The 13527-nt window shown below is 52.6% G+C and overlaps 1 protein-coding gene across 1 annotated transcript in view; it reads left to right on the top strand.

Annotated features, from left to right (window-relative positions):
- The first annotated feature begins 495 nt into the window (after positions 1-495).
- The window catches only part of TMCC2 (transmembrane and coiled-coil domain family 2), a 37793-nt gene continuing 24761 nt past the window's right edge, over positions 496-13527 (top strand). The window contains 3 exon segments of the mRNA XM_021686610.1: positions 496-702; positions 12952-13266; positions 13269-13490. Of these exon segments, the coding sequence (XP_021542285.1) occupies positions 496-702; positions 12952-13266; positions 13269-13490 (744 nt within the window).

Genomic DNA, 13527 nt, shown 5'->3' with positions numbered 1-13527 from the left:
GCGGCAGGGCCGGGGGGGGCGGGCCGCAGCCCGCGCCGAGGGCGGCCGCCGAAGACCTGCCCGGCCGGCTGCCCGGTGCCCTGCCTCGCCCAGCAGCCCGGCCCGCCGGGAGGGATGCGCCGTGCCGCCCAGCTCCCCTCCGCCCTGCCCGCGCCCTGGAGCAGAAAGTTTGGGGGGCCGGGGGCTGTCTTCCTCCTCCCGCTCCAGTGACTGCCCAAGGACTCCTGCTGCCCAGCCTCGACTGTGACCTGCCTCCGCTTCCCAGGTCGAAATGAACTATTCCAGGCTGTAACCGACGCTCCGTGTCCTCGCCCCTGCCTCACCCTCCTTTAAAAAGATTTATTTTTTAATTCAAGAAATTGTGACCCTCCGACTCCCCCCTCCTTCTTACTAATTTAGACCCCGGGCCTCGTTTTTTGAGTGTAAGAGGGGGTGCGGTCTCCCCCAAGACGGCGCGCTGGAAGGACAGATTCCCCTTGCCGACCCACATACACCATGAAGAGGTGCAAATCGGACGAGCTGCAGCAACAGCAGGGCGAGGAGGATGGAGCTGGGCTGGAAGATGCCGCTGGCCACCTGGCGGGCGCGGACCTCCGGCCTGGGGAGGCCACGGGTGCTAACTCGGCAGGCGCGCCAACTTCAGATGCGGGCGCTGCCGCGGCGCCCAACCCGGGGCCCCGAAGCAAGCCTCCTGATTTAAAGGTGAGCGCAGACCATCCCCTGGCAAGCCCAGCCGGCGACTTAGCTTTCCTCGCCCCACGCAGAAAAGTGCTTTCACGGGATGAAAGTGATGGGGAAGCCAGGCCAAAGGTCAGAGAGGATGTTCGGCCAGAACCCTGGGCTGGACGTCAGGTACCGTTTGTGCCTCCGTCTTTCAGCTCCATTTCAGGCCTCTGTGTTCCTCATTATTCAGCAGACCGTTCTAGTGACTCACCCACAGGAGATTGTTTGAATAATGTGTGTGAAGTGCTGTTCGCAGACAAAGGGCTGGAGAAATCCAAGATGCTAACTAAAAAGTTGACATCACTTTCCCTCCTGTAAGATGGCAGGGGAAGAAAATTGCCGCGTGGGAGGCCAAGCAGAGGACCATTCATTTCCTTTGCTGAATTAATTTCCTCCTTGTAGGATCTTCCTGGATGAAGCTCAGTTTGTCCATCTGTGAAAGGGGAGTGTGGAGTTCTTGCCGTTAGGTGGAGCCAGAGGTTAAGCTAGTGCTTGGAGATCCCTGCCTGCCTGCTGAACCAACCCCCAGGGTGGAGAACTGACAGGTGGCCAAGCGGTGCTTGGGCTGGTTTGGGGCACACATGCTGAGCCGGCAGTTAGAACCAGAATCCGAAAGAGCCGGTCACATGCAGCTGGGAGTCCTTTATTTTCCGGCCTGCGGTTGCCGAGACAATTATCGAGCTATGTTGAATATGTCTCTATATTAATTAAAACGTAATGCACCTTTGCTGGAGCTGCCCTGGGGACTGCAGGCTCAGGATTTGCAAGCCGGCTCACCACGGGGCTGAGCAAAATGTCAGCCCGAGGAAGGAACTTAGATGCCTTGGACATTGATGCCTCCAAGGAGATATTCTCCAGAGGGGGTGCAAGGTCTGGGCTAGGGGAGCCAAAGGACTCCATTATGTTAAATAAAGCCTGTATCCTATGGCAGCAACCACTAAGGAGCTTACCAGAATAAGCCAATGACATTCCTCGTTTGGCCTGAGCAGCTCAGAGTCAGGAAGTCAGAGCGCAGGTGAGTGTGCTCTTACCTGTGTGTGTTACCTGTCTGTGTGCCTTGGGAAGGGGTAGGAAGGGACACAGCTGGCTCCTTGTGTGTACTTCAGAAAAACTGTGGTATTTACTTGAGTGTGACCTCTGGGGCTGCGGCTGCCCTTTTCAGAGGTTGGGGGCAAGCCTTATGTCTAAAGCTGAGCTCCACTGGAGAGGCCCTGCGCCGGAGGCTTGTGCTTTTAGTCAGGCCCAAGGAGTCCTTGGTGCCTGGCCCAGCTGTCACCTCTGAGCTCACCCTGTGTGGTCAAGAGGTGCGGTTCCTATTTTCAGTGAGATGATGAACGGCCATGGGTGCCCTTAATGTGGATGTGGGAAGGAGGGGAGCCTTCTGCTGCACACTTGAGCCTCATTCCGGGCCCATCCAAGATGAGTCTGGCCAGCAAACCCCGATTGCATGGCCAGATGGGACCCTTGCCCTGAGTTGATGAGAAGCTGCCTTGGGAACTCCCCCACTCTCCAGCTCAGGGCAGCAGTGGAGACTGCCAGCTCTATTCATTCCCCTCGGTTGCCTACACGAGCGAAGGTGGGCTGCTGCTGGTGTGGGGGCTGTGGTGTCTTTGTCTCTGTAGATAATGCTGCCTTAAGAAGCTCGTTCATCTCCACCCTCCTATATCATCTCTCTCTCTTCTTCACCTTTTTTTTTTTTGGCGACACCCTCACTGTGGTTAGGGCAGACTCAGCAGCAGCTCCGCACCTGATATTAACTGCTGAACTTCCCTGAAGCAGAATTGAGATTCGATGTGAGAACAGGAGCCTCGCCACCCCCCCGCCCCCCCGCAACACATATCCCTGAGGTAGATCACAGCCATGTGGACCCAGGCTGGCAACAAGGAGGAAAAAACATAGCTGCTCTCTGCTCAGTGGGAGCATGGGGAGACAAGCAGGGCCTTTTCCTGTTTCTGTCTGCTTTGTCAAAACATGTTTACAAGGTGGGGACTTTGGAAACCAGATAGGAACTTGGGGGCCTTTGGAATTTGATTTGCTGGGTGATTGCAGGCAAATCACTCAACTTTTCTGAGCCTTTTTCTGGGAAAAAGGAATAGGAATATTGAAGTGTGTCCAAACTTGGTTTACAGAGCTGGAAAAGTTGTTTACCAATGGTGGCATGGTTTTCCAATGCTGGAAAAATTCCATGCCTGGCTCTAGCACTGGGTAGAAGCAGGCTTGTTTTAGATTTGCTGGTGGTACCGGAAAGGGGCAAGTTTCATTTTTTTGTAACCCACCCCCCCCACCCCCCCACCCGCGACACCTGTGTTTGGCCTAGGACGATCAGCAGCTCTGGTTTTGTTTTCATTTTAAACTTGGGAGATAGGGACTTTGGGTCCCTTCGTCCCGCTTCTGTTTTCTTGTGACAACTCCAGGCATTGCGGTAGATTAAGTGCATTGGAGGAAATCTTCTTGAGAAAGGGGCAAAAAAATTAGAAGCTTTGTCTGAACTACCTCCAGTGGCAATTGGGGCAGGGGGATTTTAGTCTTTGCCAAAGAGATCTGAATGCCCCAACTAGTGGTTGCCACAGGTTTCAGGGGCTCCTTTGGCCTCTCTCCACGGTCCTTCAGTGTTGTGGAGTGTATTACTCTGCACTGTAAATTTCTAGGTCTGGGATCCGGGATTATGGGGTGGGAGGGCCACAGTGAAAAGAAGGAAAAATAGTTACACAGCAATCTTAAAGGAGCAATTGTATAATTGTTACTGAGAAATCACCTGAAAAGGGACATTGCCTCACAGGAGGCTCATGCGGGTACTTGGGGGCCTTCTTCCCTGCTCCACACACTTGATGTGATACCTCCTGCAACAGGAACCCACAGTCCAGAGTCCCATTGCCCATCCCCCTGTGGCTTGGAAGTCCTATTTAACCACCTCGGTTCATGTCTTGATTCATTTGTCCTCATCACGTGCTGCTACCACATTCCCTGCTAGTTGGGAGGACAGGCCAGGATAGCTGGTAATGGAGAGAGTTGGCAGACCCAAAGTACACTGGAATACTCTAGCAAGAAAACCCAGCTCCAGTGAGAATGGGAGTAGGGAGGAGCTCAGGGGAAACTAGAGAGAGGGACACGGAGCACACATTCCTGTTAACAATACAGCATGTGGTAGCTGTTGCTGAGGCCTGGGATGAGTGATGAGTGGCTAAGCATAAGAGTCAGCTGGTTCTGTCCCTGAGTTCTAGAAGCCTCAAGGCAAGGAGGAAATCACCAGCCTCAGCACCTCTCCCACCCCTTCTGCAGCCAGAAGAATCGAGCCCTTCCTGAAAGGAAGACTCTGGGTGTGCTGGCCAGAGGCCTTCCCCTGATGTTCTTTTCCCCTCAGAAAAGCCCCTGTGAACAATTTCTCCAGGAATTTCTGGGCACTATTCATATATTTCCCAGAAGAGAAAAGGGGGTGCCCTGAGGTCCATTACTACAGTCCTGGTTCGAACTGCTTTTGACTCAAGACTCATGTGGGTTTCAGCTTATGTTCTCTCATTCACACCATGCCCTGGCCTTCCTGCCTGATCACAGTGAAGATGAGAAAAGACAAGGAGAAGCCAAATAGCTGGGGGGAAGTCCCAGCCGGAGACTGTGGGAGACCACCTTTCCTGGTGAGCACGGGCACGTGAGCCCCTCGCAAATGGCCCATGTTCCTTCAGCACTCCTGTAGAGAGTCCCTGGGGAAGGGGTCAGGAGTCAACAGATACTGAACAACTTTAGTGGGAAAGGCACTGTTCTAAGCTGTGAAATAGGACATGTATGGAAAAGTGTCTGAAAACATGTATAGTTTACAACAGCAAAACAGACACCCCATCTACCTACCACCCAAGTCAAGAAAGAGAACATTGACATTCCCAAAAGCCCTGCTTGTTTTTCTGTTTGACTTTTTTTTTTAAGTAGGCTCTACACCCAACGTGGGGCTTGAACTCACCACCCCAAAATTAAGAGTCACGTGCTTTACCGACTGAGGCAGGCAGGCACCCCTTATTTGTTTTTGTGTTTGTGTGTGTGTGTGTGTGTGTGTGTGTTTAAGACCATGGCTCTTGATCAAATTGATGAGTTTCAGTGTCTCCACTTCTTCAGTGTTGTGGAGTGTATTACTCTGCACTGTAAATTTGAAGACTTGAAGACAAGCTACTTCATGGGAATGTGGGTGGGATGAAGGAGTGTGTGTGCTCTGGGACTCTAGTGGAGGGTTCTGGTGGTAGAGTGGACCCTCTGTGGCCTTCTCCTAGTTCTGCTTTAGAGGTGATATGTTCAGGCTTGACGAGAGGCTAGAATAGATTTCCTCAGGGAAGTAGGATTTCTGTAGACCTCGGATCAGGGGAAGGGGAAATTCGTTCTTTGGCAACAGGTGGTACGTTGGCCTTCCAGGTAAGCTCCCGCTCAAACAGGACAAAATACTTGCAAGAAAATCATCCATCAGAGGACACATAGGTTTAAGGGTGCTTTGAGCAACATTCGATGGAGTTGATCAGAAGAGATGGGCTGAGAGCAAGATATTTTTTTAAAAATTTCATTTATTTATTTATTTGAGAGAGAGAGAGAGCATGCGTGGATGGAGGAGCAGAGGGAGAGGGACAAGCAGACTCTGTGCTGAGCAGGGAGCTTGATGTGGGGCTCGATCCCACAACCCTGAGATCATGACCTGAGCTGAAATTAAGACTGAGCCACCCAGGTGCCCCTAGAGCAAGATATTAGAGAGAGAATAGGATGTTAATGGCCAAATAAGAGAGGGGCCTTCTAAATGGGGGCAGTGGGATAGCAAGTGCTGGGGGCTTTGTGGGTCCAGGGTCCTTCTTGACTAGAACGCGGTTGTTGTCCCAGCCCTGTAAATAGTCAGGGATAGCTGAGGGGCAGCAGGAATGTCGAGGTTGTCTGGTATTTACCCCACCTGCACCTAATGTGTGGAGGGCAGGGGATCCTGAGGCCCAAGGCTGCTCCACTCCCACCCCCTTGCCTTTGGTAATTTTCGGAGCGGCCCTGTTCATGGGCCCCGGAGGAATTGGTGACCAATGGGAAAGCATGTGGCAAAGGCAGCTGTCTGTTCCCCTGCCACATCTCGGGTTCTAGATGAATTCGCAGCTGCCCTCATGGTTCTAGTGGGAACTGTCTTGCAGGCTCAGTATTTACAGAATGTGCTTCTTTTTGTGTATCTAACCATCCCTAGCAGCCAATCCCATGAACAGCACTGTCTCCCTCTCCCTCAAAAAGGAATTGAAACATCAGATAAGACCTGAATTTTGGGTATAAGTTAATAAAAAAAAAGTGTGAGTGTCAGGAGCTGGGGGAAAAAAAGCTCAGGTGGCGTCTTAGTGGTAGTTTTGGAAGCCAACTCAAAATTCCTCTCTGTTTTCATCTCTCCTCTAAGAAATGGCCTCTCCCTTTGAAATCCTCACAGACCAGGAGGGTGCGTTCTTAGGAGGAGGCCAGGACTGGACAGTGTCCACCTTTATCAGCCAAACACTTAAACCTCTCTCCATGTTAAGAAGTTAGAACAAAGCGGTTGAAGGATGGCAGGTATGTTTTGTGGTTGTGTGAGAAAAGCAGTATTTGACTTTACAAATCAAGTGGCTAAAGGCTTCCTTATTCCAGCCCAGTTAACTGAGTCATGTTCACCCTGGAAAACAAAGCTGGCTTGTGAGCCCATGAGCCCTGACCCAAGCTGTGTGTGAAGTCGGTAAATGCACTCAGGCTCCTGGGTCACTGTTCATCTCCTTCCAGGCCAGCTCCATCTTGGCGCTTACTGGGATGACATAGACTCAGATAAGGCTTTGAACTGTAGCAGGAGGGATGTGGGTTAGACACAAGAGAAAGCTGCCCGACTGAGCATTTTATATCTTTGGAAAAGGTCGTTGTCTAAGGATTAAATCCTTTTTTTTTTTTTTTAAGATTTTATTTATTTATTTGACAGAGAGAGACACAGCGAGAGAGGGAACACAAGCAGGGGGAGTGGCAGAGGGAGAAGCAGGCTTCCTGCCGAGCAGGGAGCCGGATGCGGGGCTCGATGCCAGGACCCTGGGATCATGACCTGAGCCGAAGGCAGACGCTTAACGACTGAGCCACCCAGGCGCCCCGATTAAATCCTTTTTAAGAGGGTTTTGTAGGCTTGGATAGTTTCTGGTCAGAAAATAAATAATTAGGCAGCAATCGCCAGGTAATATTAGGGACACGAAGATATAGATGATGTAGCTCCTGCTCTCCGTTCACTCATATTCTCATTGAGGATTCTGTCCATAAGCCGGTGAAAAGTTGGATAACAGTTTGAGAGAGCACTAGCAAACATGTCACAAGACACATGATCAGTTGCAAGGTGAGTGGTGCAGATAATGAGCTCTCTGGAGCTCAGAGCAGGGCCGTGAGACCTGGTCGGGGATGGCTTCACGGAGGGGGCAGGCAGGGAAGGGTGGGGAGGACCACAGGAGGTACACAGGTAACTTTTTAAATCTTCTGTGCTGGTATATGTTGAGTCAGTTCTGCCTAGAGACCCAGGGGATGTGGCCACCTTCCCAGACTTGCACTGGCACCAGGCAGAATTCTCTAAGTGATAAAGGAAGGAGGAATTAAAATAAAATTGAGAATGGGGAAGTCCTTTTTGCCCCTGGATTGAGATCTGTTTTTTTAAGTGTCCGCTATGATACAGGGGAAGAAAAAAATGATTGGAAAAATCTTTCATCACTGTGTTTCTAACAGAAACCCCAGACAGGCCTGAGCACTGGCAGCTCCTCACCCCTCTCCATCATCATCCTCGTGGGTGCCAGACGTGGGGTCAGGGTTCCTCTCCCACTCCAGCCCCAGGCTCCCCACCCAAAGCTTCTTAAGGACAACTGGAGACTTCTGCAATCCACTTTGTATCCCGAGAGCAGGACTCTGTGGGTTTTGACAGCGATTAGCTCTCTAATGCTGGCCCTGTTTCCATAGAGACCCTATAAATAGAGGAACGTTGGCGACCTAGGCTTGCTAAGGCTCATGGTGACCCAGTCACCCCACTGAACCCTCACAGCCGACGCTGTGGTGGGGCAGAGGGAGTTCTGAACCCAGGTGGGAGGAAGGGACGTGTGGTGAGCTGTCAGGTTGGGGTAATTAGCTATAGGTTAGCGTGACTTGTTAAGAGCCTCGCAGCTTTTCCGGGAGTTAAGAACACAGGGACCTGTAGGAATCAGAAGCCGCTTTTGGCTATTTTTATCCAGATGATGCCAAAGACGCTGTACCCCAAAGCATTTCACTTCTGGCCTCATGCAGCTGCGTTGGCAGATTTTGGAGCACACTTCCCCTTTGGGGGACCCACACCCAGGGAGGAAAACGGATGAAGCCTAACTGTTTAGAGACCACAGCCTTCTCAGGAAGGATCTTTCAGAAATCATCCAATTCACCCTTTCTTCCTGAGAGGATGATGGCACCCCAAGGACAGGGGGTCCTCTCTGCCCGGGGGAGGGGACAGCAAATGCCCTGGCCTTCCCCTCCCCGGGCTTCGGCACCTGCCCCAGGAAGCCGTCCTTTCTGGCTAAGTCCTGGCTTCCGGGCAGCTCCGGGACAGTTTTCCCACATTCTGATACATCGGGAGAGCTCTGTTTATGTCTCACCCCTAACTCTGAAACATCTCAGCTCTCTTCTAATACATGGCTTCGTTTGGCCACCAAAATGGTTTCTGGCAGCTGGGGAAAAGCAAAAGTCAGTGTGGAAAAGCAAGTGACATTTAGTAGCTGGAACCTGTTAGTCAGAGCAGGCGGTGCTTTCTGCTGCGTTGGTGGCCAAGTCCCCTGAAGCTAGTCACCATGGTTTTCCTCATTTCCAAAACTTGTGGCTGGTTATGTGTACGGGCTGAGTTGGTGGTGGTGTTTGTTTTTTTTTTTTGAACATTACTTACCATGTTATGTCAAAACTCCTCAACTGACACCTACCTGCAGAAGCACCACAGCTCCTGTGTCCCCCAGCTTTCTGGCCTTGCACTTTGTGAGGGGAACCCCTTCATTTGGAGCAACACCCCCATCCCGTTATTTTTTTACTTCTTTTTTGTTCTTTCCCTTCCTGCCTACTGCAGACTTTAGCAGGCTCCGCAGTGCTGCTGGGGCAAAGGTCCTGTGGTCATCCAGCCGCCATCAGTGGCTTTCCTTCGCCTGCAGAACAGATGGGGAAGGTGTGAACTGAAGGCCCACAGTGGTTAAAGCCCTCACCCGCATCCTACAATGTAGCATGGGCAAATCAACCACAACAGTTGGCAGGGCCCATCTCCCCCTGGCCCAGGTGTTTTGGGTTTGTTTTAAACCTGCCCGTGAGACTGTTCTGGGATGTCTGTAAATACTGCGTCTGCTTTAGTCTTGGAACCAGTGTGTGAGCCAGTGAAGGTAAATTAGACCGGAGGTCGGAGGCTTGTCTGTGTAACTGGGATGAGCCACTGCACTGTGCTGCACCTCAGTTTTTTTATCTGCAAAACGGAGACGCTGATACTAATCCCGCTCTCCCTCCTGAGATGAGGCTCTAGCATCAGGTTAGAATGACCACGTAAATTGGAAAGCGCTTTGAAAAATGCTGTATGGTTTTAAAATAAACTGACCAAGGATTTTAGGATTCGAGGCAACAGGACAGACGGTGGCTGCTGGCCACCGCACCTCTGCCCGTTTCCCGGGGCCCGGCGGGCGGGGGGGGTGGTGGGGAGAAATAGCTCCGAGCTCTGGGGAACTCTGGTGAAGTCTTTTGAGGGGAACCGAGCAGATCTAGAAGATGGGCCTCGGAGCTGGAGAAGCTAGGTCAGAAGTGGTCTGGAGAGGACAAAGAGACCTGGAATGGAATACTAGAAGGACGATGTGTAATATGGAATGTGATGGTTTGGCAGGAGCAGCTGGGCCAATGCCAGAGCCAGCTGGCCCCATCCGTGATGCCTGGGGGGAGGACTGGCATCAGCTTGGGCCTGAGGAGGAAGGCGTGTCCTGGCCGTCCCTGGTCTGGAGGCCACAGGATCTTGTCATTTCCAGGTTGATGGCAGAGTGCGCTCCCCAGTTCGTCTGCCCTGCACAGGTTGGCTCTGCCCGGAGCAGATGCAGGTGGGCCTCCTGGCCCTGCCTCAGGCTGGCCCTGCGGGGATGGTTCCTCCCACGGGGGAGCCTGTTGCGGCGCAACCTGACGGCGCCAGGGCTACTCCGGAACTAAATTCCTGAGGAGGAATGGTGGTAGCCTTCATCTCCTCATCGAAATGTAGAAGTGTCTCTACTGTTGCTTTTATCAGTGTCTGGGAAAATCAGGTAAGATAACGTGAGAAGGAAAAACACCTTGAAAACCGTAAACCGTGAGTCCATGGTGAGTTGCACTGAGGTGACATATCTGGTCTGTAAAATGGGTGACGGAAGGGCCCTGCCTACTTTGAGGATGGTGGTGGGGAGACTCAAATGAGGCCAAAAATGGAAATCCTAAACTTCTACACAAATCCACGGTAGTATAGTTACTGACACCCAGATGTCGGCACGGCTGCCCCACAAACAACCCAGAGGGGTAAAGACGCAGAAGGAGCTGGGTCAGCTCCTTCAGATATAAACGCGGCGTTTTTTCTTGCTTTCTGCACGGTCTAAGGTTTTCTTTTTCTTTTTTTTTTTTTTTAAAGATTTTGTTTACTTATTTGAGAGAGAGAGAAAGAAAAAGATCATGAGCGGGGGTGGGGGGGGAAGGAGAGAGGGAGAAGCAGGCTTCCTGCTGAGCAGGGAGCCCAATGCGGGGCTCGATCCCAGGACTCCGAGATCATGACCTGAGCCGAAGGCAGGCGCTTAACCCACGGAGCCACCCAGGTGCCTGGTCTAAGGTTTTCTGCTCTGTGAGCTTGTTTCTAGAAAAAAAAGAAAATTCAGTCCATGTAACTCTTTTAACTTTTTTTTTTAAAGATTTTATTTACTTATTTGAAAGAGAGCAGAGAGAGCACGAGTAGGGGGGCGTGGCAGAGGGAGAGGGAGAAGCAGGCTCCCAGCCGAGCAGAGAGCCCGACGTGGGGCTCGATCCCAGGACCCCGGGATCATGACCCGAGCCGAAGGCAGACGCTTAACGACTGAGCCACCCAGGCGCCCCATACTTTTGTTTTTTTTAAGATTTTAAAAATTTATGTATTTGAGAGAGAGAGAGAGAGAGCACAAGCAGGGGGAGTGGCCGAGGGAGAGGGAGAAGCAGACTCCCCACTGAGCAGGGACCCCAATGCGGGACTCCATCCCAGGACCCCGGGATCATGACCCGAGCCGGAGGCAGATGCTCAGTCAGCTGAGCCACCCAGGTGCCTCTTGAACTGTTTTTCAAAAATGAGTTTGTCTCATGAGATTATGGGTTGTTCCTCACAAAGACCTGCTGTGGCTCCCTGAGCCCCAAACGGCCGGGTTCTGAGTTTCCCTCTTAGGAGTTACAGAGTGTGGGTTCTCACCTGCTCCTGCACATCCCAGTCCCCACTTTGGCTCCGAAGCTCTCTGTCTGGGCCTCGGCCTGGCCAAATCAGTCAGCCCCCTGACAGATGCTGTCTGGAATTAGACCGCACGCTGTCTCGCCCTGGCCTGAGCCGTCCTGCCTGTGGGAGCAGCAGAGCTGTGGGGGAAGGCTGGGGCCAGGGCAGCGCTGGGCTCCGTGGCCTAAGTGGTTTGTTCCAATCTAGAAACCACATTCTAAAGAAGTGGTCACATTACTGACTGTGCTACAAGGCATGCCCACAGAAGTAAAGTTTATTATTTATTTTTTATGTTTACCAGTTTATTATAAAAGGTATTATAAAGGATACAGATGACTAGCCAGATGGAGAGGTACCTGGGACGAAGTGTGGAAGGGTCCCGAGGGCAGGAGCTTCTATTCTGATGGAACGAGGGTGCACCACCCTCCCGGCATGTGGATGTGTTCACCAACCTGGAAGTTCCAGTAAAGGTTATTTTATTGCTAACTATATCAGAAATGAGACTCAGTCTGCAGAGCCTGTGGCTCTTGATCTCAGGGTTGTGAGTTCGAGCCCCACGTTGGGTGTAGAGATTGCTTGAAAATAATTGAATTTTTTTAAAAAAAGGAATCAGATTGGCCACAAGTAACAAAGTCGTACTGGAGTTCTGTAGACAAAAATAGGTTTATTTATTTCATGCAGCCAGAATCCCAAGATAGGCATTCACAACTGCGTTGGTGGCACCATGGGGCCATCACATTCCCAAGCCTGTGTCTTGTGGCTCTCGTGTGTGCGTGCAGCCCTTCATCATCATGCTAGTCATCTTGTGTTTGCAAGATGCAGGTCCAGACATTACGTCTACATTCCAGACAGAAAGAAGTAGGAAGGGCGAGGATCTTTATCAGGAAAGCAAGTGTTGCTAGAAACTCTCACCTTGCTTTTCACTGGCTAAAGCTGTCATGTGGCTACTCCTAGCTGCAAGGGAGTGTGATGAAGGAAGGATTTTCAGCAAGGTGCATGAAGGCCAGGCAGTTTGGTTGGTAAGAAAGGGGAATAGATATGCAGTAGGCACTTAGCAGTGTACTGCAACAGTATGCCCCCGATTTTCTCAGAGAATGTTGCAATGAGGCATCTCTGGAAATGGCTGCCTGGTGGTCTGAAAGAGCCAGTGCAGCTTGAAGGAGAACCTAACTTAGAAGGAGGGAGGGACCAGAGGGTAGGGTCGGGGTGGGGAATCCATCCAAAGGGATACAATGCTGGGAGCCAGGTGCTACTGGTGTGTGCCACCGAGCCCCAGGCTAGCCACAGGATATCATGCCCAGTAACCCTGAACCATGTATTGTTGGGAATGTCCTATGGGGGGTCGTGGGGGGTACATCTCTTTGGGACTAAAAGAAGAGTGGGTCAGAATTTACCACCTTCCTTGGCATGACAGGCCATTTGCAGGGATCTTCCAGATTCAGACAGTTGTAGTGGTTCCACTCGTCTCCCAAGAACAGACACCCCCCCAGCATAGGGGCAACCTGGGTGGCTCAGTCCTTAGGTGTCTGCCTTCGGCTGGGGTCGTGGTCCCAGGGTCCTGGGATTGAGCCCGCATCGGGCTCCCCGCTCAGCGGGAAGCCTGCTTCTCCCTCTCCCACTCCCCCTGCTTGTGTTCCCTCTTTCCCTGTGTCTCCCTCTGTGTCAAATAAATAAATAAAATCTTAAAAAAAAAAAAAAAGAACAGACCCCCCTCCCCCACCCCCACCCCAGCTCTGTCCTCACCAACTGGGCATTCCAGAGCATTCTACTCACTAGCTTCATCTCTCTCCCTTAAGAAAATCCAGCAGCTCTCAGAGGGCTCCATGTTTGGCCACGGCCTGAAGCACCTGTTCCATAGCCGGCGCCGGTCACGGGAGAGGGAGCATCAGCCGTCTCAGGATTCCCAGCAGCAGCAGGGCATGTCCGACCATGACTCCCCGGACGAGAAGGAGCGCTCCCCGGAGATGCACCGCGTCTCCTACGCCATGTCCCTGCACGACCTGCCCGTGCGGCCCACCGCCTTCAACCGCGTGCTGCAGCAGATCCGCTCCCGGCCGTCGATCAAGCGGGGCGCCAGCCTGCACGGCGGCGGGGGGGCCGGTGGCGGCGGCGGGGGGGGGGCGGCAGCCGGCGCACCAAGAGCAGCTCCCTGGAGCCCCAGCGCGGCAGCCCCCACCTGCTGCGCAAGGCCCCCCAGGACAGCAGCCTGGCCGCCATCCTGCACCAGCACCAGTGCCGCCCCCGCTCCTCCTCCACCACCGACACGGCCCTGCTGCTGGCCGACGGGGCCAACGTGTACCTCCTGGCCGAGGAGGCCGAGGGCGGCGGCGACAAGGTGAGGCGGGGCGCGAGGGGGCCTCGGTGGGGCGGGG

This window comes from Neomonachus schauinslandi, chromosome 6 (assembly GCF_002201575.2).
Source record: "Neomonachus schauinslandi chromosome 6, ASM220157v2, whole genome shotgun sequence".
In the NCBI taxonomy this organism is placed as follows: Eukaryota; Metazoa; Chordata; class Mammalia; order Carnivora; family Phocidae; genus Neomonachus; species Neomonachus schauinslandi.
Note: the sequence above shows the minus strand (reverse complement) of the source record. Positions and strands in the feature narration are given on the sequence as shown.